Source organism: Peromyscus eremicus, chromosome 1, assembly GCF_949786415.1.
Source record: "Peromyscus eremicus chromosome 1, PerEre_H2_v1, whole genome shotgun sequence".
Classification (NCBI taxonomy): Eukaryota; Metazoa; Chordata; class Mammalia; order Rodentia; family Cricetidae; genus Peromyscus; species Peromyscus eremicus.
The window spans coordinates 167,545,211-167,568,006 of record NC_081416.1 but is presented as its reverse complement, the minus strand read 5'-3'; the positions used below and the strand labels follow the sequence as shown (position 1 = coordinate 167,568,006).

The following is a 22,796-nucleotide window of genomic DNA, read 5'->3' as shown; positions in this document are numbered from 1 at the left end:
AAACAGCCAGTCTTGGCTCCCTCCCACCCCTCCAAGAAACAGGAAGTCTCTTGGGGAAGTCCCCACCCCAATTGAAGGTCTGGTTTAGCTCTTTTATGGGGCCTCACCCTCCCTATGTCCCTAAGCAAGGGGAACCAGCAGGGGGTGTTACCAAATTATTATGCTTATTTAAGCTCTGAAAACACAAGGTATTATTTCCTGGCGTGGGACCTAATTCCCTCCTGGGTTCACTTGCATAGGCAGATGTGCAGAGTTTCTGTCAAGAACTTGGGGATGGTGGAGAGAGGCAGAGAGGTGTGACACAGGATCACTGAGATGGGAAAAGCAGACTCAGAAAGGTGGTTAAGGACATGAGTGAGGCAAAGAGGAGACACGGGGAATCCCCAGAGGCAGAAACAGAGATACGGAGAAGGCAAGTCGAGAAGCAGACATGAACTGGCTGGCCAGTGAGCCTGAGCCTGAGGGAAACCAGCAGCTGGGAAAAGGGCAAAGCCTGAGGTCTCCAAGGACGAGAGAGACTCAGCGGCAAGAAAAGGGCGCAAAGTGATCAAAGGCACAGAAGAGCTGCAACAGAGTGAAGATGCAGAGACCAGGGAGGAAAACAGCTTCCGGGGAAAGTGCTGTATGGAGAGTGGTGGGGTCACAGACAGTGAAGCTGCCGTGCGTGCGTGCGTGCGTGCAAGCTTTGACATGGTGGCGCACACCTTTAAACATTAACCTCTGCGTTTCCGGAGGCAAAGGCAGACGGACCTCTGTGAGTTCGAGGCCAGCCTGGTCTGCAGAGAGAGTTCGAGGCCGGCAAGAGCTACATAGTGAGGCCTTGTCTCAAACTCAGAAGAGGAAGAAAAGAGGAAGGGTCAGGGCAGGAGCTGGGCAGCAGCAAGGCAGGAGGCAGTGGAGGACAAAGGCAAGGGGAGCCGGGCGGGGCCGGGTGGGGCTGCACCCGTGGGGAAAGGAGGAGCCGCGCGGGCGGGCGGGCGGGCGAGAAGGGGAAGGAAGCCGAGGTGCCGGGCGGGCACGGGGCGCCGGCAGGAAGCGGGGAGGGGCGGCGGGCGGGGGCTCCGGAAAAACGCCCCGACTTCCTGCCCGCTGGAGCCAGGAAGCCGGAGCCGGGACGCCGGGCCCAGGATCGCCGAGCCCGACCTCGGGCGCCCCGCCGGTCACCTCCCCGCGCGGACACCAGGTACATCGTCCCTGGCCCCGCCCGGCATCCTCCCCCTCGGCCGCCGGGGGAAGTGAGGAGGAGCAGGGAGGGGACCCGGCGCCGAGGGCCTCCGGAGGGGGGGGGGCAGTGAGCCTGCAGCCTCCCTTCCTCAGGCCTCAGTTTTCTCATCTGTCAAAGAGAGCAAAGAGAAAACCCGGCGTGGGGGCGCACGCCTGTCATCCCAGAACTTGGGAAGCAGAGACAGGAGGATTACCATGAGTTCGAGGCCAACCTGAGCAACCTAGCGTGGAGATGAACTGGGTCGGGATCCAGGCTGCCACCTATTCAGCGCAGTTCAGAACAGTAACACCGGTTTATCAGTGAGGAAACTGAGGCCCAGGGAGTCATAGGGACTTACACTCTAAGTGTAAGCTGGGATTTGAACTCGAAGCTGCTTGCTGTTAAGCGCTGTCCCTGTAATCATGGATGCTAGATTAGAAGTACCTAAAATAAACAGTATCTCTGTGGGCCATTATGAAGCCGAGAGTTACAGAGCGTTGAAAACGTCTCAGAAAACTCTCCCCCCCCCCCCCGGGTTTTTAATTATACTCTGGGAGATGGCTGTATGGGAGAGAACCGGAAACATATCCTTATTAAACATTTGGGAAGACTGAGGCCTAAAGGGAAGTCATTGGTTTTTTTAGGTTAATTAGTCTATCGGGGGAAAGATATAGTCGAGCGCGTGTGTGTTTTTGTTTTGGTTTGCTGGTGTTTTTTTGTTTTGTTTTGTTGTCCAATTACAGCGGGAGGAGTTGACAGGGGTGACAGCGGGAGCCGGTATACAAGCGTTGGGAATTTAATAGGTCCGAGTTGTGGAGGTAGACAAGGTGGAGAGACTCCATGCGAGGTCCGAGTAGGTACTTAGGACCTGAGCGACTTGGAGATCTGCGCTTGAGCTCTAACCAGGCGTGGAACTATCCACCCCTCCCGCAAAGGAGGCGGGGCCCGGGAGAGTGACAGGGGCAGTCGAGATACGGAAACGCGGGCCCTCCAAGACAGGCCAGAGTGGCCTCATCGGGCCAGCGTGGCTCAGGGGAGAGCTAGAGCGGCCGGCCAGGAGGAGTAGAGTTGCCACGGCTGGAGATTGGCAGGGGGCGGGCTAGAGCGGTCAGAGGGAGGAGTGGAGCTGGGCGCAAAGGTGGCCTCTGGCTCTGATAGAGCGACTCTGCGGCGCGGGTGGGGGAACCTTGAGCTCGGGCGCGGAGGCTCCGGTTCCGGAGGCTGCAGAGTGGCTTCTCTCATCCGACAGGTGAGATCCGCAGCCTTGGCTGCCGTCAAACCTGACCCTGCACGTCTTCCCTGCCATCCACATTGCCACAATTGCTGTAGTACTGAGCGCCTGTGTAGATCAGCCACGTCCTGTGTAAGATTTAGGGCTCGTGAAGACCCGCCACGTTACATAGGTTATAAAATCTTACATACCCTTCAGGTTTCAGGAATCCTTTCTCGGAATCCCAGCTTTCAATAAACATGGGTTTCTCATAGGTCAAGCTAGGGCCCTACAGAACCCACTACACACCCCTATCGAGGTCCCATAAACCATTATTTTTCTCGTTAGAATCATCATCTATCTGGATTCTTGAGGCCCACTATATCAAATAGAATCTGGGGTCATACACATTCCAGGACCCTCTTTTAGGTTTTTCAAGGCTCCTAGAGGTTCTTGGAGACCTGAATAATCCAGTCGAAAGACTTGGGGACCCTGAGCCCTTAGAACCCAGGCGTCCTTGTGTGCTCCAGGACCCCCCACCGCATAAACCTAAATCTGCCCTGACTCCCCTCCACCCGCCACCCCAGAGCCTCCAGTGCAAAGTGCTTCATCTATCGGACAAAGTAGTAGGTAGACATTGTTAGTTGCCTGTACAGTCTCATTTTGCTAGCTTTATCTATATCTTAATTTTCAAACCCTCCTGCTCTGGTCCCAGGCTTCTGGAACTGCTGGGTCTATTCTGGGTGACTGCTGAGGCCGCAGCAGCCACATGGCTTTCCCAGGCACCATTCGAACTGATGTGTCTCAGAGCATTGACGCAGATTTTAGCATCCCAAGGGTGGTGGAGGGTGGGGGAGGGGGCATCCCTCAAAGCAGTATAGTGTGCTGAACGTTTAAACTGTGGAACCAGACTGCCTGAATCTGAATCCTAGCAAGCCATGCCTCAATTTCCCCCGCTGTAAATGGCAATAAGAATAATAGCGACCCCTAGATAAAACAAATCAAAATAATGCTGGCCTCATTGGGTCTGTAAGAGGATTAAATGTGTTAACACCTGTAGACAGAGCCTGAGCCCCGAACAGACCTAGGTGTGTGTGTGCCAGCTTTGCTGTGTCTGGCACATACTGAGAACACCTCAGACATCAGTTGTTCCATGCTATTGTGATGAGAAAGGCAGAGAGAATGCATATTAACTGTGTGAGAATCAGGGTCTTGTAGTGAACATTTGTTCAAATTGTGTACCTTCTTTGGGTTCTCTTTTTTGGGGGGGTGAGTTAATAAAGACATTTTAATAAAGACTTAAGCATGAGAGCTAAGGGGCCATTTGAAAGACACATGTGAGAGCCGGTCTAGTGGCACACATCTTTGATCCCAGCACTGGGGAGGCAGAGGCAGGTGGATCTCTGAGTTTGAGGCCAGCCTGGTCTACAGAGAGTATTCCAGGACAGCCAGGGCTACACAGAGAAAACCTGTCTCAGAAAAGAAAAGAAGAAAGAAAGAAAGATGGGCTGGAGAGATGGCTTAGAGGTTAAGATCAAGCACTGACTGCTCTTCCAGAGGTCCTGAGTTCAATTCTCAGCAACCACATAGTGGCTCACAACTGTCTATAATGAGATCTGATCCTCTCTTTCTGGTCTGCAGGCATACATGCAGGCAGAACATTGTATACATACATAATAAATCTTATAAAAGAAAGAAAGAAAGACATGTGTGAGAAGATGGATGTGGGTCTAAGAGAAATGAGTTTGGGCTTTTGGTTTTTGGGGTTTTTTTTGGTTGATCTGGTTGCTCTGTTTGGTGCTGCTGGGGGTAGAACTCAAGGCCTCTTACATGCCAAACAAGCATTCTGTCATTGAGCTACATGCTCAAACCTTCCTTGGCTCCTTTGGGATCTCTCAGTTGAACATATTTACTGCTAAGTGGTATGAGCATGGGAGTTCCAGGTCTGTGCTTATGGCTTCCAGCCTAGACGGTCTGGCTGGCAACGGTGGTCTTCCAGCCATCAGTTTCTCAGAGGGATAAGCATAGCATGGGATGCTTGTAGTCGGGGAGTTAATGGAACTGATAGAGCTGAACACAGTGCTTCACACCCATAATACCAGAACTTGAGAGACCAAGACAGGGGGATGGCCTCAAGTTTGATTCCAGTCTTCAGAGTGAGATCCTGTCTTGAAGAAAGAAAAGAAAAAACTGAGTTAATATGGGCCTGGAACAACTCTTTAAGTGTTAGAGGAGCTTAGCTCTCGTAATAACTGCTATTACTTTGCTCTCTTGGTTTGCAAGTTTATTAACACTCAACAATGTTCTTGAAATTACCCAAGCTTTTATGATGGACAGATACAGTTTCTGAAACAGAATACAAATAATGCCTGCTTGGGCGAACCCCCAAGGATGACTTCTGGGCACTCCAGGAAACATCACTGTTCAGAAATCAGAATCATAGCTACGGCTTATTGAGTGCTAGGGAGGAAGCTCATGGAAGAGGGAGAAGGGTGGGTCTCAGGCAGCCAGAGTTATAAATAGCTTTGGGGTATGAGGACCCGCCCCCGTCACTGGTCCACCCCACCCCTCTTTCCACAGCTCCTTCCCTCCTGACATCATCCACACAGCATTAGTCAGACCAATTAGGGTCTAGAAGATGCTGCTGGAGAAACCTGGGAGAAGATGGAAAAGACAAACAGATAGGGCAGACAAGGGATGGAGAAAGATGAGACACCACAGTGGGATGCTGGAGCTGGACTGAGCCCACACCAGCTGTGGAAGGACAGCTGTACAGAGATGGGGGAGGAGCAACAGGGAGTCAGAGGAGGGGCAGGCACAAATGGTGGGAAGGATGAGACCGGTCTGGGAGGAGAGGTGGAGACAGACTCCAGGGAGCCACTACCACATTGGATTGAAAGAGATGGCACACACCTGAGAGTGGGCTGTTGAGGCCCTCCTCCCATCATGTTTCTGGGACAATAGATGGGAAAGCCAGGAACCGTGGGGAACCGCTGGGCTCAAGAGCTCAAGGGGCCTAACAGAAGACGACTCTGTTTTGTTTTCTTGTGTAGAGGGAGTTGGAGGTTGGGGGTTCACCGTTGTTACTTCCTGTCACAGGAAATGGGGCTGGTGGGTTCAGAGGCTACATCCTGGCGCAGGCCTGCCACAGATCTGAGGATAGCCCCTACATACACTCTTTCTACACCCTCCTTAAGGACCTTTCCATTAATTTTGCTTGTCCCAATGTCCTGCCCCCTTAGGGACTAGCCAGCCCCCTGGATCCCTGGTCCTTCTTTCTTTAGTGACCCAGATTGGTGGCTTTTACCCACAGCCACTCAGCCCACCCATGGACCTATGCTCTGAGCTCCAGCACCGCCCCCCCCCCATCTCTGCCCTTGGTCTCCCCGCCTCAGCTGGCTTGTGAAGGACTCTTTGTGGCCACACAGAGGCTCCATTGAGCTAAGGAGGCTGGGGGGGGGGGTGCTGTTTACTCACCTTCCACACCTGGGCCAGGAATCTGTGAGTAACTGCCCAGCCTCAGGCATGTCCTCCCCGCCCCTAACTGCTCCTCCTCCTCTCTGCAGCCCTGTGGAGTCCCAGAGATGGAAGAATTCACCGGAGGGGCGGTGAGTGCGGTGCAGAGAGGAGAGCTGAGCTAAGGTGAGGGGACCCTGGTGCTCTGTGTGGTGGGGAGCCCTGTGGATTGAAGTCATGTCTCCCCTTGCAGGCCCCAGGGCCTCCCCGGCCTGGCCTGATGTCCATCAGCATCATCGGGGCTGAGGATGAGGATTTTGAGAATGAACTGGAGGCGGTGAGCAGGATAGGGTGGGAAGGTGTCCACCAAGGGCCCAGGTCTCTATCCTTTGATGTGCCCTCTCTGCTCAGTCTGTCATTTTGTCATCTTCCTAGTGCTATCCTTATCTTCCCACCCCATAGTGAGTGTCACCATCCATCTTCGACGCCCATCCTTTCTCAAAACATCAACACGCATCCCTTTCTTCCCAACTACCTGCCCTTACTGTCAGGGTTGTAGTGTAGACACATCCACCCCAATTCCCAGGGTCTTCCCTGTCTTGGAGCCATTGAGAGGTGCCAGGGACTGGGTAGGGCAAGCCTAAGATGCCTGTTCTTTCCCTGTGGTACTCAGCTCCCTTGTCTCCACCCTCTAGAACTCAGAAGATCAAAACAGCCAGTTCCAGAGCCTGGAGCATGTCAAGCGACGCCCAGCCCACCTCATGGCCCTCCTGCAGCATGTGGCCCTGCAGTTCGAGCCAGGACCCCTGGTAAGGATACAGGGGGAGGTGTGAGGGACAGAGGAGGAATGAGGTTGAACAGACCATAGACCAGTGAAGGTCAGCTTAGAGGCCCTGGAAAATCCAGAACACAGCGTGAGTTTGAGAAATTGGACCACAGACAAGATGGAGAAAGCAGGCATGTGATCTTGACAGGCTTGCAGATGGCCTGGTGAGCCTCAGTAAGCAGTGAGCCCAGGCGTGAGTACACAAAGTAGGAGTCAGTGGAACCCAACATCCTGGCAGAAACCATGTCCTGTCCCCTTCTAGGCCTGTGGCAGCGTCTCTAACTGGTAACACTGCCACTCACCCAGGGGGCCTCAGAGGAGTACCCAGCAAGGCCCTCTCGGTGTGTGTCATTAGTCAGGCATTCGGGATTTGGTGTTCTTAGCCATCTCAGACCTGGAGAGCACCACAGACCTTGATCCAAATACCCAGGCAAACCCTATGTGGTTGCTAACCTAGAAACTTCCTGAGCCTGGCATGACACCTATGATCCTAACACGTGGAAGGCTGAGGCAGGAGGATTGCCATACCTTCATGGTCAGCTAAGGCTACATGGCAAGACCTGGCTTCAAATAAAAGAAACTCCCAGGGCCAGGCAGAAGATCCTGGAAGATGCAGATATAGAGCCATGTGGTCCAGAAACACCTGTAGAGTAGAAAACCCCAGCCCCCAATTTAGCAAGAAGCCACAGCACTGGTGGGGGTAGGTGGGGAATGGGTGTTATTAGGTGGGGCGTGGGGAGCCAGGTCCTCTCCTAAGAAGACTCAGTAGCACCCAGCACAAGCCACTTGCCCAGGCTGAAGATGCACTGTGGCTCCCCCAGAAAACTAGGAGACTAAAAGAATGGGCTGGGATACCCAGGGGTGAAGAGAGAAGGGTATGCCGGATGTAGCTCAGTTGGTAGAATACACGATTAGCCAGCACAGAGCCCTGGGTTTTAGCCTCAGCACCACATAAAACAAACAGTGATCCAGGCCTGTAATCCCAGCTCTCCGCAGAAGAAGGGAAGAGGATCAGGAGTTCAAGGTTATCCTCAGCTGCATCGCAAGTATGAGGCCAGCCTGTGCTACATGAGACCTTGTCTCAAGACAAAAAGACGTGAACTGCAAGGCTGGGGCTAGTTGTCCTGATACCAAGCTTTAGAAAATTGAGAAATTGGTACACTCTCCCCAATCTACATCCTTCAGAAAAGCAGCTGCCTCTCCCCAGGCACATGGACGCTGTCCCCTGCCTAAGCGTTTCTGATCCTAGACCTTACTTAATTCAAGGACTGTGCTAACTGCTCTATCTTATGGATGTGGAAACTGAAGTAACCCAGATGGCACTGTAAGAGTTGTCTTTATGCAGTTTCTGCACCCCACCATATTTTGGGGGTGGGGATGAAGAGAATAAACATAGGTCTGTTGAAGCTAATAAATATAAAAAGTTCTACCTGCACTGGAGTGAGTCCTCAAACACATGGAAGGACATGTCACCTGCCAGGCAGCAGCTGTGGGATCCAGGACAGGCAGAGTCCTGCATTTTCAGGGTCCCCCATCCAAGGCTGGCATACCAGTAACCTCAGGAGATACCTGGCATGAGTGAGGGAGCCTCACCTGGCCACCTACTTATCTGTTTGCCCAGCTCTCACTGTGTACTGCCCCTGAGCACACTGGAGTCAGAACCTGCTCTGGACCTCAGACAGACTGCTCACAGTGTTTATAGACAGTCAGAGACAAGCTGCCTGCGTTTGAGTCCAACTTTACCATTGTAACACTGAGCAGGCCTATTTATTTATTGTTGGTATTGAGTGTTGAACCCAGGGCCTTAGCTGTCCTAGGCAAGCACTCTACCCCAAGCTCTTGTTATTTTTATTTGAGATTTTTTAAATGTATTATGTGGTATATATGTGTGTTCATATGGGTATGTGCATGTGTGTACATGTGTCATATAGAGGCCAGTGGTCAGCATTGGGTCTCTTTCCTTAATCTCTCTCTACCTTTCTCCTTTTTATTTTTTTTATTTTTATTTTTATTTTTTTTAGTTTTTTGAGACAGGGCTTCTCTGTGTAGTCCTGGCTGTCCCGGAACTCACTTTGTAGACCAGGCTGGCCTCGAATTTACTGAGCTCCACCTGCCTCTACATCCCGTGTGCTGGGATTAAAGGCGTGCGCTACCACCTCCTGGCTTTATTTGGTTTTTTTGAGACAGAGTCTTTCTGATATGTAGCTCTGGCTGTCCTGTAACTCACTATGTAGATCAGGCTGGCCTTGAACTCACAGAGATCCTCCTGCCTTTGCCTCCCAGAATGTTGGGATAAAAGGCCTATGCTACCACATTCAGCTCTTTTTTAAATTTTTATTACATTTTAATTTATTTTGTGTATGGACATATGTGTGGGTATATGTGTGAGGTACATGCATGCCATAGCATATGTATGGCGGTCAGAGGACAATTTCCAGGAGTCACTTCTGTCTTTCTACTATTCATTTCCCGGGGATGGACCCCCCACCTATCATGCTTGGTAGTAGGCACCACTGAGCCACCTCTCTGGTCTCGTGATCGGGGGGCTCATCTGTTGGACAAGGCTGCTGAGCTGTGAGCTCCTGGAACCCGACCCCAGAGATTGCGGGCACAGGCTGCCAGGCTTGGTTTTTATGTAGGAGCTAGAGATGCAGACTTGGTGCTCATGATCTACATGATGCCTGTGCTTTCCCTCCGGAACCCTCTCTGTAGCCCTTCCTCTGGTTTGCTCAAGACCATCTCAAACGGAACCCAGGCTGGCCTTGAATGCAGTGGTCCTCCTGCTTCCGTTTCCAGAACGTTGGGATATGTGAGCGACACTGGCTTTACCTTGTATTTTGAGATTGTTTTCTCTCTTTTCTTTTGGTGGTGGTGTTTTGTTTTTTGGGACAGGGACCTTGATCTCCTGGTCTTCCTGCCTGAACTCTCCAGACTGGGATTGCAGGCCTGTGCCAACACACTCAGCTTTGAACTTCCATTTTCCCACCTTTTATTTATTTTTTTTTTTGAGGCAGTCAGGGTCTATAGCCTAGCCGGGCCTCACACTCACTATGTGTTCAAGGATGACCTCCAACTCCTGATCCTCCCGCTTCTACCTGGAAAGTGATAGGATTATAGTCATGCACTCCTATGCCTGGGGTCAGTGTTCCCTACAAAATGGTAATAATGATGGTCTGATGGGACAGGTTCCTACATATGTAGATGTGTATGAAGGGCTCAGCGTGGCCTCTGGTATACCCCAGATCCTCAGAATAGCTAGTAGTAAGAATTGTAAAGGGAAAAGGAAGACTTCATAGCAGTGATCCTGGGGAGTTGGCAAGGGAGATGGGCCTAGGCAGTTGGGGTAGAGGTCAGGGTGCACTTCACAGAGGAGGTCATGTTTGGACCCCACATAATGTACAGTGGTCAGAAAACCACTTAGTCTCTCCAAAGAGGGAGTGCGATTGTGGGGCCAGGAAAGAGAGTCACACCGTGTGTGTCCCCAGCTCTGCTGCCTGCATGCGGATATGCTGAGCTCACTGGGCCCCAAAGAAGCCAAGAAGGCCTTCCTTGACTTCTATCATACCTTCCTGGACAAGACTGCGGTGAGAGACATCTTCCTGCTGTCCCGTCCCTTACCCCTTTTTAGCTCTGGAGAGTCATGATGTGTCTCCCAGTGTCCACCTATGGAGGTGACTGCCATCTGGGCCCTCCCCAGTGTTTTCCCTCAGACCCTTCCCACCAAGGCCTCCTGAGGTGCACCTCCTGCCACCTCACCCCTGTCTCCTCTGAGCAGGTTCTCCGGGTGCCAGTCCCTCCTAACGTCGCTTTTGAACTTGGTAAGGAGAAGAGGGGTCTGAGGATAAGGGAGGGTATGTGGCAGGGATGTGCCTCCCAGGAGACCCCTGGGACGGAAGCCATGATTCACTCATTCATTCTCAGTGGCGGCAGCCCAGGGAAACATTGGAATCCATGGGTGGGTGGGAACAGTGACCCAAGATGGGAGCCAGGCCCTGGAACATGGTCACTAGCCCTTGCATGCATGTCTGTAGACCGCACACGGCCTGACCTCCTCTCTGAGGATGTCCAGAGGCGGTTCATGCAAGAAGTGGTACAGAGCCAGCAGGCAGCCGTGAGCCGGCAGCTGGAGGACTTCCGCTCCAAGAGGCTCATGGGCATGACACCCTGGGAGCAGGAGCTGAGCCTGCTGGAGCCCTGGATCGGGAAAGACCGAGGCAACTATGAAGCCCGGGAGCGGCATGTTGCAGAGCGGCTGCTCTCCCACCTGGAAGAAATGCAGTGAGTGCGAGTCGGGCATCTCCCTCGGTGTCAGCCTCAGTGTCTGTATTCTGGCCCCACCTAGAGTTTTCATTTAGCCTGACTCTTATAACTTTGGGGTCCCATTGGAGTTTCTGGGTCTTGTCCATGGTCACATGTTCAGACCTAGCACTTGTATCCTCTGGAATGGACCTTCCCAGGCCCTCCTAGGCCACTTGCCTTTTTTCTCCTTACCCTGTTTTCTAAAGAGGTAGCAGCCTAGAAGTGTTTCCCGGTGGACAGGGAAGCCAGGCTTCGTGGTTTTATTGTAAATTTCTTTTTTCTCTCTGCAGACATACCATCTCTACAGATGAAGAAAAGAGGTGATGGCCGTGGAGAGTGTTGGGGGAAAGAGAGGCAGATGGCCCCTGGAGCAGCACCCTTGCCCCTGGCTTTGGGAGCTACCCCTTTCTTATAACCACAGGAAGTGGCTGAGGGGTTGTGGGGGACTGTGTCTTTGTCTCTGGGGACACAGCGTGCTCCTGTGTACCGGTCACGGGGGCCCTCACCTCGCTGTCTCCTCCCCTCAGTGCCGCTGTGGTCACTGCCATCAGCCTGTATATGCGCCACCTTGGGGTTCGGACCAAGAGTGGGGACAAGAAGTCAGGGAGGAACTTCTTCCGGAAAAAGGTGCTGAGGTTAAGTCTGGCCCCCTCCTCTCTGGGAATGCCCCTGGGGAAGCCTCGAGACTACTGGACGCCTGGAGTCACTTTTTGCTTTGTGTCATTTTGGAAATGTTAGCCTTCCCTTTCTTCATCCTCCCACAGGTGATGGGGAATCGGCGGTCAGACGAGCCCCCCAAGACAAAGAAAGGGCTGAGTAGTATCCTAGATCCTACTCGTTGGAACCGGGGAGAGCCCCCTGGTAAGAGGGCTAGCCTCAGCCTTGCATAATCTGTTGGTCTCAGACCACCCTAGCTCACTGCCCCACTCTTTTGTTTCAGCTCCAGATTTTCGACATCTAAAGGTCGAGGTTGATGGTAATGGACTTGTAGCTAGGGTATCCATCCTGGGTCTGGGGGTTGGGGGTTGGGTCCTGGACCCCTGGGTCTGAGGAAGGGTGGGTCCTGGATGCCTGGGTCTGAGGGAGAAGATTGTATGTAGGGAGCTCCTGAACCTTGAGTAAGAAGGGAGGGGTCTCCTGTGGTGAGGAAGAAGGTTAAGAACAGTATCTTAGTTCCCCTGGGGTATAGTAGCAGATGGGATTAGAAGCATCTGTTTTCTCATTTTCCTTTTCTTCCTTGCTGTCTCCCCAGCAGAGAAGCCAGGCCCTCCAGACCGGAAGGGAGGCCTGGGTATGCCTTCTCGAGACAGGACTGTTGGGACTCCTGGGCAGGACAACCTAGGAATCTCTCTGCACCCTCTGTCTGTGGACAGCCCCGACCACCGGGAACCGGGTGAGCGTTTCTAAGTCAGGACAGGAATGCCACCAGCCCCTCAGCCCTCACTCAGATGGAAATCTCTGTCCCCACTACACTCTCCTTTGTTCTTAGCATCTTTTCCCAGCTTCTGGTCAGGAGTAGTGATTGCCCCCGCCTCAGTTTCCCCTTTCCATAGCTTTCTTCTTGGGTTCTGACCTCTGTCCCAGTGCCATGGCTCCTCACCCCGAACTAGGTTTCTTGTTTTGTTTTTTCAGCACTGGGAATTGGAACTCTTGCCTTACAGCTTCTAGGCAAGCTGTCTGCCACTGAGCCGTGCCCCCAGCCCTCCCTGGTGGGTCCTAGGCACGCGCTGTGTCGATGAGCCGTATCCCTCCTAACCCTACAGTCACACTGTCGCCATCAGTCCCTGGGTTTCATTTCCAAGCACCTGAGTGAGGCTTGCCCACCCTCCAGATTAAGTTCATGTCCTCTTGGATAGTGAACCCTAATGCCCCATGAATTTACTCTCTCCTTCTCCCTGGAGCTGCACGTCTGTCTTATCTGAGCCCCTTAGAGCCCAGAAGCTTGTCTAGCCTGGGTTCAAATCCCTCCTGCAGCTTACTGTGCTGTGTTCTGGAAACCACTCCCCTCTCAGGAGTCAGCGGGAGACAGTCCCCTCCCGCCTCTGGGGGGACTGCAGTCTAGTAGGGTGGCTCGAACAGAGGCACCCTAGTTCTGTGACAACTCCCCGCTTATAGCTCTAGCCCTCCTCCAGTGTTCTCCAAGGACTGACCGTTTCTATTGACTCGTATCGAGTACTGAGCAAATAGGTGGTAACTACCAGGGCTGAGTGTCTTCCAGCCAGGGAGATAGGCAACTCCAGGGTAGAACTCAGTGTATCAGAGGCTTTCCAACCAGCTCTGTTCCCCCCTCTACCCACAGGTGTGGATACCCCCCAGGAGCTAGGGAACACACTCCCACAGGGCCCTCCAAGCCTGGAGCCCCTGGCACCCCCCGAGAGCACGGAGGAGAGTGCTGAGACTGAGAGGTGTCTGCACCGCGGTGCTGGGAGGGCCTGGGCAGGGCGGGGCAGTGTAGGGGCGGGGCGGGGCGGAGCTTGGGGAGCTTGGATTGCTGCTGCCGCCCGCCGTTTGTGCCTGCTGGCCCCAGTCGCCTCTGCTGCTGGCCCCTCTCTTGTCCGTCCGTCTCTGGGCCTTCCTTCCATCCTCGCCTTCTCCCTTTCTTTCCCCTTCTCCTCCTCCTCCCTTGTTCTCTGTTGCTCCCCCTTCTTTCTCTTTATCCTCCGTTTAGGGCCTTCTCTCTGGCCAGGTTTTCTCCCCCCACCCCCACCCCCACCCCCTCAGCTTCTCTCTTCATTCTCCATCCTCCCCCCTCTTCTCAGTAAACTCTGCCTCCCTTGTGGCCCTGCTCCTGGTGTCCCTTGCCCCTTTGTGCTCCATGCTGTGTCCTGGGGGCCTTGTCCCCCACACAGTTGGGGGGCAGGCTCTGCCCCCTGCCTGTCCTTGTGCCGCTGCTTTGGGGACCCCATGATGGGGATGGGGAGCCGGGTTGGGGCACACCTGGTCCACCTCTGACCCTGTGCCCTCTCTCCCCAGAAGGTGGAAGAGGTGGGTGCCTGGGCCCTGGGTGGGGGGAGGGCTGGCCCTCCCCCATCTCTCCCAGCCCCTCCCCCTCCCCATGGCCACCTCCTCCTCTTCACCCCCTGTGAGGGGAGGGGTGGGTAGGTATGTCACCCTCCTGATTGAGCTAAGTATGGAAATCCTTTCTCCTTGTCCCTTTTCCCCACCCCCACCTTAGGGAAGGGAGGGGGTCAGTCCCGGTCTGGCCACAATGGGTTTCCATCCCCCCACCAAGTTTCAATCCCCTTCCTGGCCACTCCCACCCCCAGGTACCTCCCCAAGTCCCACTGCTTCTGACTCTCTTCTCTCTTCTGTTGCTTGTTTCGTCCCTGTCCTGGTCTCCCCTGTCCCTGTCCTGGTCTCCCCTGTCCCTGTCCTGGTCTCCCCTGTCCCTGTCCTGGTCTCCCCTGTCCCTGTCCTGGTCTCCTGTCCCTGTCCTGGTCTCCTGTCCCTGTCCCTGTCCTGGTCTCCCTGTCCCTGTCCTGGTCTCCCTGTCCTGGTCTCCTGTCCCTGTCCTGGTCTCCCCTGTCCCTGTCCTGGTCTCCCCTGTCCCTGTCCTGGTCTCCCCTGTCCCTGTCCTGGTCTCCTGTCTCTGTCCTGGTCTCCCTGTCCCTGTCCCTGTCCCTGTCCTGGTCTCCTGTCCCTGTCCCTGTCCTGGTCTCCCTGTCCCTGTCCTGGTCTCCCTGTCCTGGTCTCCTGTTCCTGTCCTGGTCTCCTATCCCTGTCCTGGTCTCCCTGTCCTGGTCTCCTGTCCCTGTCCCTGTCCCTGTCCTGGTCTCCTGTCCCTGTCTTGGTCTCCCCTGTCCCTGTCCCTGTCCTGGTCTCCTGTGCCTGTCCTGGTCCCCTGTCCCTGTCTTGGTCTCCCCTGTCCCTGTCCCTGTCCTGGTCTCTCCTTGTCTCTGTCCCGACCTCTGCCTGACTCTGTCCTTGGCCTTGGGGTCCAGGCTATCAGGGCGTCTGGGGCGCTCAGAGAGCCTCCGGGTGAGTGACCGCCGCCGACCTTCCCGGGGCAGCCTCGGGGCTAAGGGCCGGGGTGGGGGCCGCTCCCGGAGCGACGTGGACATGGACCCCGGCTCCGCCACGGCCGTGCTTGGCCCTACCCGACGAGCCACGTACGTCACTTCCCCCTTATTAGCTGAGGAAGCTTAGAGAGTTGGGAGGTGGTGGGTTGACTCTCAAGAAAATAGACAGCCAATGGCTGAGGTTGCTGAGGGCAAGCTACGGACAGCATAGGCCACTGAGGAGTTGGGAGGGGTCACTGCTGTCTAGAGTTCTGGGGATTGATTGGTCTGCATCATGGGCTGTTTAGAGGCGTCAAATATTGAGGCCACAGGGGTTATAACTAAGGAGCAAGGGGCTCCCCTGGGTTATTCCAGGCTATAGCCTAACAAGGCCTCTGTCCACAGCCCCGAGCCTGGAGATGATGGGGAACCAGGACGGTCAGGCCTGGAACTGGAACCCGAAGAGCCTCCCGGCTGGAGGGAACTGGTGCCCCCAGACACCCTGCTCAGCCTGCCCAAAAGCCAAGTGAAGCGGCAAGAGGTCATCAGTGGTGAGTGCTACCCCTGAGTCCTGCAGCAGTTGGGTGCCATGCTGGCTGAGGCAGAGACCTTCCCAATGGAGAGCAGCTGGATGCATGGCTGCAGGACAGACTCAGTGAAAGCCAGGGCCGCCGTCAGAGCCCTGCTTCCAAAGACAGTGCAGCAGCTCAGGCAGCCAGCCACTCTTATCCCTGGGGATGGTCTGAGGAGGGTCAGGGGGCCAAAGGGAAAGAGGGTCAGAAGCTCAAGGCCAGGACCCATGAAGTAGCTTAGTGGGTAAAAGGTGCTAGGATCCACCCACATGCTGGGAGAGAGCCACTTCTGCAGGGTGCATGCGTGTACACACATATACTCTGTGTGTGTGTGTGTGTGTGTGTGTGTGTGTGTGTGTGTGTGTGTGTATGTATATGATTAATGTAAGTTTTTTTTGTTTTGTTTTGTTTTGTTTTTTTGTTTTTTTTTTTTTTTTTTTTTTTGGTTTTTCGAGACAGGGTTTCTCTGTGTAGCTTTCCGCCTTTCCTGGAACTCACTTGGTAGCCCAGGCTGGCCTCGAACTCACAGAGATCCGCCTGGCTCTGCCTCCCGAGTGCTGGGATTAAAGGCGTGCGCCACCACCGCCCGGCGCTAATGTAAGTTTTTAAAGAAGGATATTTACTTTAATCTCAGCCCTTGGGAGGCAGTAGCAGGTGGATCTCTATAAGCTCCAGGCCAGACTGGACTACATAGCAAGTTCCAGGACTACATCGAGAGATTCTGTCTCTAAAAACAAAGGAAAAAAAGAAAAAAGGAACCAGAAACAATATGAAACTGCTTCCCCTCTGTCCTTAGGCTTTTCATTTTCAGCTTTTTGTTGTTTGTTTCTTTGTTTCTTTGAGACTAGGTTTCTCTGTGTAGTCCTGGCTGTCCTGGAACTCACTCTGTAGAGCAGGCTGGACTCGAACTCACAGAGATCCGCCTGCCTCTGCCTCCTGAGTGTTGGGATCAAAGGTGTGTGTGGTGCACCATGCCCAGCCATTTTCAACTCTTTTTTTTTAAACTTAATTTGTTTATTTTTATTTTATATGTATGGTATTTTGTCTGCATATGGGTATGTACTCTGTGGGTGCCTGGTGCCCTTGGATCGCCTGGGGCTGTAGTTACAGATGGCTGTGTGCTGCCATTGGAGGGCTGGAAATCAGGTCCTCTTAGCCGCTGAGCCATTGCTCCAGCCCCTCAGCCTTGGTTTTCTTTTTTTTTTTTTTTTTTAGTAGAGTCTCATAGGCCAGGCTGGTTTCCAACTTCCTATGCAGTTCAGGGTGGCCTTGAACTCCCGATTGTCCTGTCTCAACCTCCTAAGTGCTGGGATTACAGTTGGGTGCCACCAGGACTGGCGCTGGCTTTTGTTTTGTAGCCCAGGTTGGCCTGGAACTCCTTTTCTCTCGGCCTCCTGGTTAGCTGGGCCTGCAGGACTGCACCATCAGGCCTGACTTAGCCGTGCTGGCCACGCTGAGAACTGCACCTGGTGTTTCATTTACGTTTTTGATCACTGAGATGGAAATAGCAGCACATGGCTAGTGACTACCCCATTAGGTTGTCCAGCTGCCTCTCACCAGGAAAGTACAACGTTCAGAACAGCGAGATGGTGGTGCAGGCCGGCAAGCCCAGCGCTTGAGAAGTAGAGCAGGAGAGTCAGGGGTTCTAGGTTACCTTCAGCTACCGAGCCAGTTCAAGACCAGGCTAGGCGTCAAGAAACATGCCCCCCTACACACACACACACACACACACACACACACACACACACACACTCATTATCATACAGTGTATTTAGTCTCAGCAGACTTGTGTGCCCCTGAAACTCACTGAGGTACCCAGTGGCTGGTTGGGTGTGGAGGAGTGGGCGTTGTCCCCTGGACCTGAAGCTACCAATCTGTATTGGAATCATTGTGTGAGGTCAGACATCTATATTCCCAACACCCAGAAGTGAGGTAGAAGGAACTTGAGTTCCAGGCTAGCCTGAGCCATATGAGACCCTGTCCATAGGTAGATAAGTGTGTGTGTGTGTGTGTGTGTGTGTGTGTGTGTGTGTTATGTGTGTCTGCCTGCCTGCCTGTCTGTCTCAGTCCTCAGCGGCTACATAAGGCAGTAATGACCACCCAGAGTATGCTCTGACCTCACCAACTTCTAGGGATCCTTCCTCAACCTCTCCATTCTCCCAGCCTGCCTTCAAACCTTCCCCTTGAGCTCACATCCTCCCTGGTGATGCTTCCTCTTTGGGCCCACAGAGCTGCTGGTGACGGAAGCAGCTCACGTGCGCATGCTACGGGTACTCCATGACCTCTTCTACCAGCCCATGGCGGATGGGGGCTTCTTCCCTCTGGAAGAGCTGCAGAACATCTTTCCGAGCTTGGATGAGCTCATCGAGGTGCACTGTGAGTGCCAGCCACCACCCCCCTCCCTGGCCACATCCTGCCATCAGCTCCCTCCTTCCAGGCCTCCGTTGAGTACCTGCCACAGTCTCTGGCCTCCTCCTAGGGCTCACACTCCTGACCCCCACAGCATCCACCCCAGAGGCACACACACACTGAACAAGCACATGAAGTGGGTATGACAGCTGACCAGCCCCACAAAGGACCAGACACAGCTGCAGCCTGAGCCAGCAGTCTCTCCAACCAGGCGTTTCAGTCTCCTGGGCTCCAACGTAACGCCTCCTTTCCTGTGTCCCCCACAGCCCTGTTCCTTGATCGCTTGATGAAGCGGAGACAAGAGAGCGGCTACCTCATTGAGGAGATCGGTGATGTGCTACTGGCCCGGGTGAGGGTGCCCCTGCATGACCCCTGACACTGCCTGTTAGTCTTCTTCCCATATCCCCCAGCGGTCTGGGCCCCAGGCCTGTCCCACTTTAGGCTTCCATCTCTGTACAAGACTGTTTCTGACAGCCCCATCTGAGACCTTCCCTTGCCTGAATCTCCCTGCAGTTCGACGGTGCAGAGGGCTCGTGGTTCCAGAAGATCTCCTCCCGCTTCTGCAGCCGCCAGTCATTCGCTTTAGAGCAGCTCAAAGCCAAACAGCGCAAGGAGCCTCGGTTCTGTGCCTTTGTGCAGGTGCGGTGGGACGCAAGCCCCCAGGTTTGACGAAGAGTACAGTATGGTGTTCTGAGAGTGAGGGAGGAAGGCTAGAGCTGAACGCCGGGTCTTAGGAGAGAAGGGCTGTGGGCATGGCCCTGGGCCACCCCGGTGCTGTTCGATTCCCTAGGAAGCTGAGAGCCGCCCCAGATGCAGACGCCTGCAGTTAAAGGACATGATCCCCACTGAGATGCAGCGGCTGACCAAGTACCCACTGCTGCTGCAGAGCATTGAGCAGAACACAGGTAGTCCCCAGGCCTTCCTCTGACCACGACCACTGAGTCGGGACATGCCAGGGTGGGGGTTTACGCCTCTGGACTTTCCTGCAGAAGAGCCTGCAGAACGGGAGAAAGTGGAGCTTGCAGCTGAGTGCTGCCGTGAGATTCTGCACCATGTCAACCAAGCTGTTCGGGACATGGAGGATCTGCTGGTGAGCCTGGGAATGGCTCCACCTGGGGCAGGGCATGGTGGGGGACGTACTTTCACCTTGCTCAGAGGTTTTGCTCCCTCAGGGTCAATGTGCGGGGGTCATTTGGCCCTTCCCATCTTCCTCTCAGGAATGCTGGAGGTCAGATCTTGACCTCAGCTTGTCCCTTGGAAATTGGCCTTGCTTCGCTGCTTACTCACCACCTTAGAGTCACCGAGGGGCAGCCCCTGTGCCTGGTTTAGCCCCTTGTAACCTTCCTCTCTCTGCCCTAGCGGCTCAAGGATTACCAGCGGCGCCTGGACTTGACTCACCTACGGCAGAGCAGTGACCCTATGCTAAGCGAGTTCAAGGTGAACCCAGTCGCTTTGCCTCCCCTCAGCTCACCTTGACCTTGCTGCCCAAGGGATTCTTACATATAACACAGCTGAGAATGCACCCAGGGAACATCTGTCCCCACCTGCTTCCCAGATGTGTGTCCCTGGTGACCCTGACTTCACCCCCGGTCCTTGGCTGTTCTACTTGCTGCCCTCCCCTCCCTCTGTGTCCCCTCCTGCCACTTAGCTGACCATGGCTCCTTCCCGCCTCAGAACCTGGACATCACTAAGAGGAAGTTGGTCCATGAAGGTCCACTGACATGGCGGGTAACCAAAGACAAGGCTATAGGTGAGTGCTCCCTCTAGCCAGGGGAAGGGGGAGGCGTTGGGGCCATGGAGGTCTGGTGTGATCTTGCTGCCTCACCCGAAGAGGTCCACGTGCTATTGCTGGACGACCTGCTACTGCTGCTGCAGCGCCAGGATGAGAGGCTGCTCCTCAAGTCTCACAGCCGGACGCTCACACCCACGCCCGACGGCAAGACCATGCTGCGGCCTGTGCTCCGGCTCACCTCAGCCATGACCCGAGAGGTGGCCACTGGTGAGCTGGGGCAGGTCCTCTGAGTGCAGTTGCCCCATAAAGTAGGGAGTGGAACTCTCTAAGAGCCATAGCGCCCACTCTGGAAAGAGACGGAGACTGAGAAAGGTCTAAGAGGCAGGAGTGGGCAGGACTAAGGAAGGGTGGCAAACATGGCGGCTTACACTGCCATCCTGGTACTCGAGAGGCTAAGGCAAGATGAGTTTGAGGTCAGCCTGGCTAAAAATAGAGCCAGGCTTAGTGGTGCACACCTTTAATTCCAGCACCTGGGAGGCAGAGGCCAGCCTGGTCTACAGAGTGAGTTCCAGGTCAGCCAGGGCTACACAGAGAGACCCTGCCTCAAAAAAAAAAGAAAGAAACTAAAAATAAATAAAAATAGAGAGAACTGCCCGTATTTATAGAGAAGCATGATCTGCCCCCTGGAGATTTTTCACAACGCTGGCTCCTATTTAGGAGTTATAGATACTTGGGACAAAAGGCAGAACCCCGGGGCAGAGGGTTTGGCGAGTGTTGCTGAGAAGTTGTGCTAGGGCCACTGATGGTGGGTGGGGCTGGGGGAGGCTCTCTACAAGTCAAGGCAGCCTAGGCACTGTGGCCCAGTGTGATCAGGGCTGTGGAGGAAGACCTTGGTATTAGCAGGACAGTGAGTGTAAACTATATTACATAAGGGGAAAGTAGCAGTATGTCCCAAGAGGGGACGGACATACTGGGAGCCTAGCTCCAAGCCCCATCTCTCCCCTCTGTATGCAGATCACAAAGCTTTCTACGTCATTTTTACCTGGGACCAGGAGGCCCAGATATATGAGCTGGTGGCACAGACCTCGTCGGAGCGCAAGAAGTGAGAGTCCCCAGGGATGGTGTGGAGGTGTGTGTCCTGCATGGGGTTTAGTTGTTCTGACTGCCTCTGGTTTTGGCCTGTCTCCCCAGCTGGTGTGCCCTCATCACTGAGACTGCCGGATCCCTGAAGGTCCCTGCCCCTGCCTCCCGCCCCAAGCCCCGGCCCAGCCCAAGCAGGTAAGGGTTCAAAGGGAGCTGGAGAACCAGGGAATGGAGACACAGTTTCCCTGTGCATCTACAGAACTTGAGCCCCAGCTCTGTCTCTGTGCACACACGTGCATAAGCATGTATAAATTGGGTGTGTGCTGACTTCATCACAGCCGCCTCCGATAGGCCTCCGTCTCCTGTTGTTCAGGCCTCCTCCAGCTATTTGTCCCCTGGCCCCTGCCACTCCCTGGGGACCAGAATGTGAGGGTCACCCATCACTTCCCTCCCTAGCACCCGAGAACCCCTGCTCAGCAGCTCTGAGAATGGCACTGGAGGCCGAGAGATTCCTCCAGCTGATGGTAAGTCCCAAGGTCACCGGCTGGGGGAGGTCACCTGAAGCCAGGCAGGATCTGAGCATCTGTCTTTGTCTGCCTGCCCAGCCCGGACAGAGCGCATCCTCAGTGACCTTCTGCCCTTCTGCAGACCAGGCCCAGAGGGCCAGCTTGCTGCCACAGCCCTTCGGAAAGGTAGGCCAGCTCTGCACCCTCCAGGCCCAGTAGTTAGCCAAACGGTGCCTCTTTGAACTAGAGAAAGGCTCCATCTTTCAGATTTCTCTATGTCCACGAATCCAGAAACTGCCCTGCCCACCCCATCCTGGGTGGCCCAGATCACTCTTTCTTTTCAGCTCCCCTCCCACCCTAGATGCTGAGTTCAGCTTCCCCAACCTCAGGCTCCCTGCCCCATCCTAACCCTTTGGAATGATATCTACCCTCATCCCCCAGCTCCCAGCCCTCCTCACACACCCAGAATCCCAAGCCCCTGCCTCTGTGACCCTGTCCCCGTTGCCTTGGCCAGTGCTGTCCCTGAAACGGCTCCTGTTGCCTGCTGAGGAAGACAGTGGACTGGGGCCTCCCCGGGATGGGGATGAGGTGCCTGGTGGGGGTCCCCCAGGCCCAGCGCAGATTCAGGAGATTCAGGAGAACCTGCTCGGCCTAGAGGAGGCTGTCAAGCAGCTAGAGGTATGCCTGGGGGCAGGGGACCTGGGGCAGACTGCAGAAGGAAAGGCACCCTCATCTATGACACCCTCCAGGAGTTAGAGGAGGAATTTTGCCGCCTGAGACCCCTCCTGTCTCAGCTTGGAGGAACTCTGTCGCCCAACCTGGCGGCACCTGAGCGCTCTGTTCAGACGGGTGAGTCAAGAGCTGGGGCCAGGGTGCTGTTCTCAGAGGGGCGGGGAGGGGGCGGAGGGGGGGCGTGCCCTGTCCCACAGTCCCCTGTCTGCTCAGTCCTGTCCCCTGCCTATCTCTACTCTCTCAACCCCTTTCCTACATCTCTTCTTGTCTCCCTCTTGTAACCCTCAGGCCTTTCATGAAGAGAGGAATGGGGGAAGATGCGAGGGTCCCCCACCCCCACGGCTGCCACAGCGTCTCACACCCCAGAGGCCTTGAGAGAGGGAGACTGGCCACACTTGATAGGGGACCTGCCGGAGTCCCTGCCTCCCACACTGGCCTCTGCCTTTCTCCCTCCTGCCTTCGCTTGGGGGACTCAGGGCTTCACCCCCAGAGTACCACCATAATCCCCGTTTTTCAGGCCATCTCAGTATTGCCTATGAGGGGGTTACCCCTCCATTCCCACGCCAAGTGCCTTTGCTCGGTTTTTGTACCCTGAATTGGAGTTTTATTTTTAATATATATTATCTAAGGAGAGGTCTGTGTGTGTGAGGACAGAGGGGCCCCGTGTCTGAGTCTGACCCATGTCTCCTCCGTGACTCTTGGCTCCTTTCAGGCTGTCCATCCATTCATTCTATTGTCTTACATTTTTATTTAGTATATTGTGGGTGGG

The 22,796-nt window shown here is 54.6% G+C and overlaps 1 protein-coding gene across 3 annotated transcripts; it reads left to right on the top strand.

Moving 5' to 3' along the window:
- The first annotated feature begins 1,027 nt into the window (after positions 1–1,027).
- Arhgef1 (Rho guanine nucleotide exchange factor 1) lies at positions 1,028–22,661 on the top strand. Of its 3 annotated transcripts, XM_059280071.1 has the most exons (31): positions 1,028–1,183; positions 5,981–6,022; positions 6,124–6,207; positions 6,566–6,679; positions 10,182–10,280; positions 10,472–10,514; positions 10,728–10,974; positions 11,286–11,315; positions 11,523–11,622; positions 11,760–11,856; positions 11,936–11,971; positions 12,251–12,388; positions 13,295–13,400; positions 13,969–13,980; positions 14,937–15,104; positions 15,399–15,544; positions 17,795–17,941; positions 18,241–18,323; positions 18,488–18,613; positions 18,765–18,879; positions 18,964–19,064; positions 19,334–19,411; positions 19,649–19,724; positions 19,806–19,973; positions 20,721–20,808; positions 20,898–20,984; positions 21,246–21,313; positions 21,395–21,481; positions 21,810–21,973; positions 22,045–22,144; positions 22,316–22,661. In XM_059280071.1, the coding sequence occupies exons 2-31, from the start codon at positions 5,999–6,001 to the stop codon at positions 22,324–22,326; spliced, it is 2,943 nt and encodes a 980-aa protein (XP_059136054.1). In that variant the 5' UTR covers positions 1,028–1,183; positions 5,981–5,998; the 3' UTR covers positions 22,327–22,661. The 3 variants fall into 3 exon arrangements, with proteins under 3 accessions (XP_059136054.1, XP_059136053.1, XP_059136052.1); XM_059280070.1 differs by lacking the exons at positions 13,969–13,980; positions 14,937–15,104; XM_059280069.1 differs by lacking the exons at positions 13,969–13,980; positions 14,937–15,104 and having other exon boundaries at positions 12,248–12,388.
- Positions 22,662–22,796: the final 135 nt, after the last annotated feature.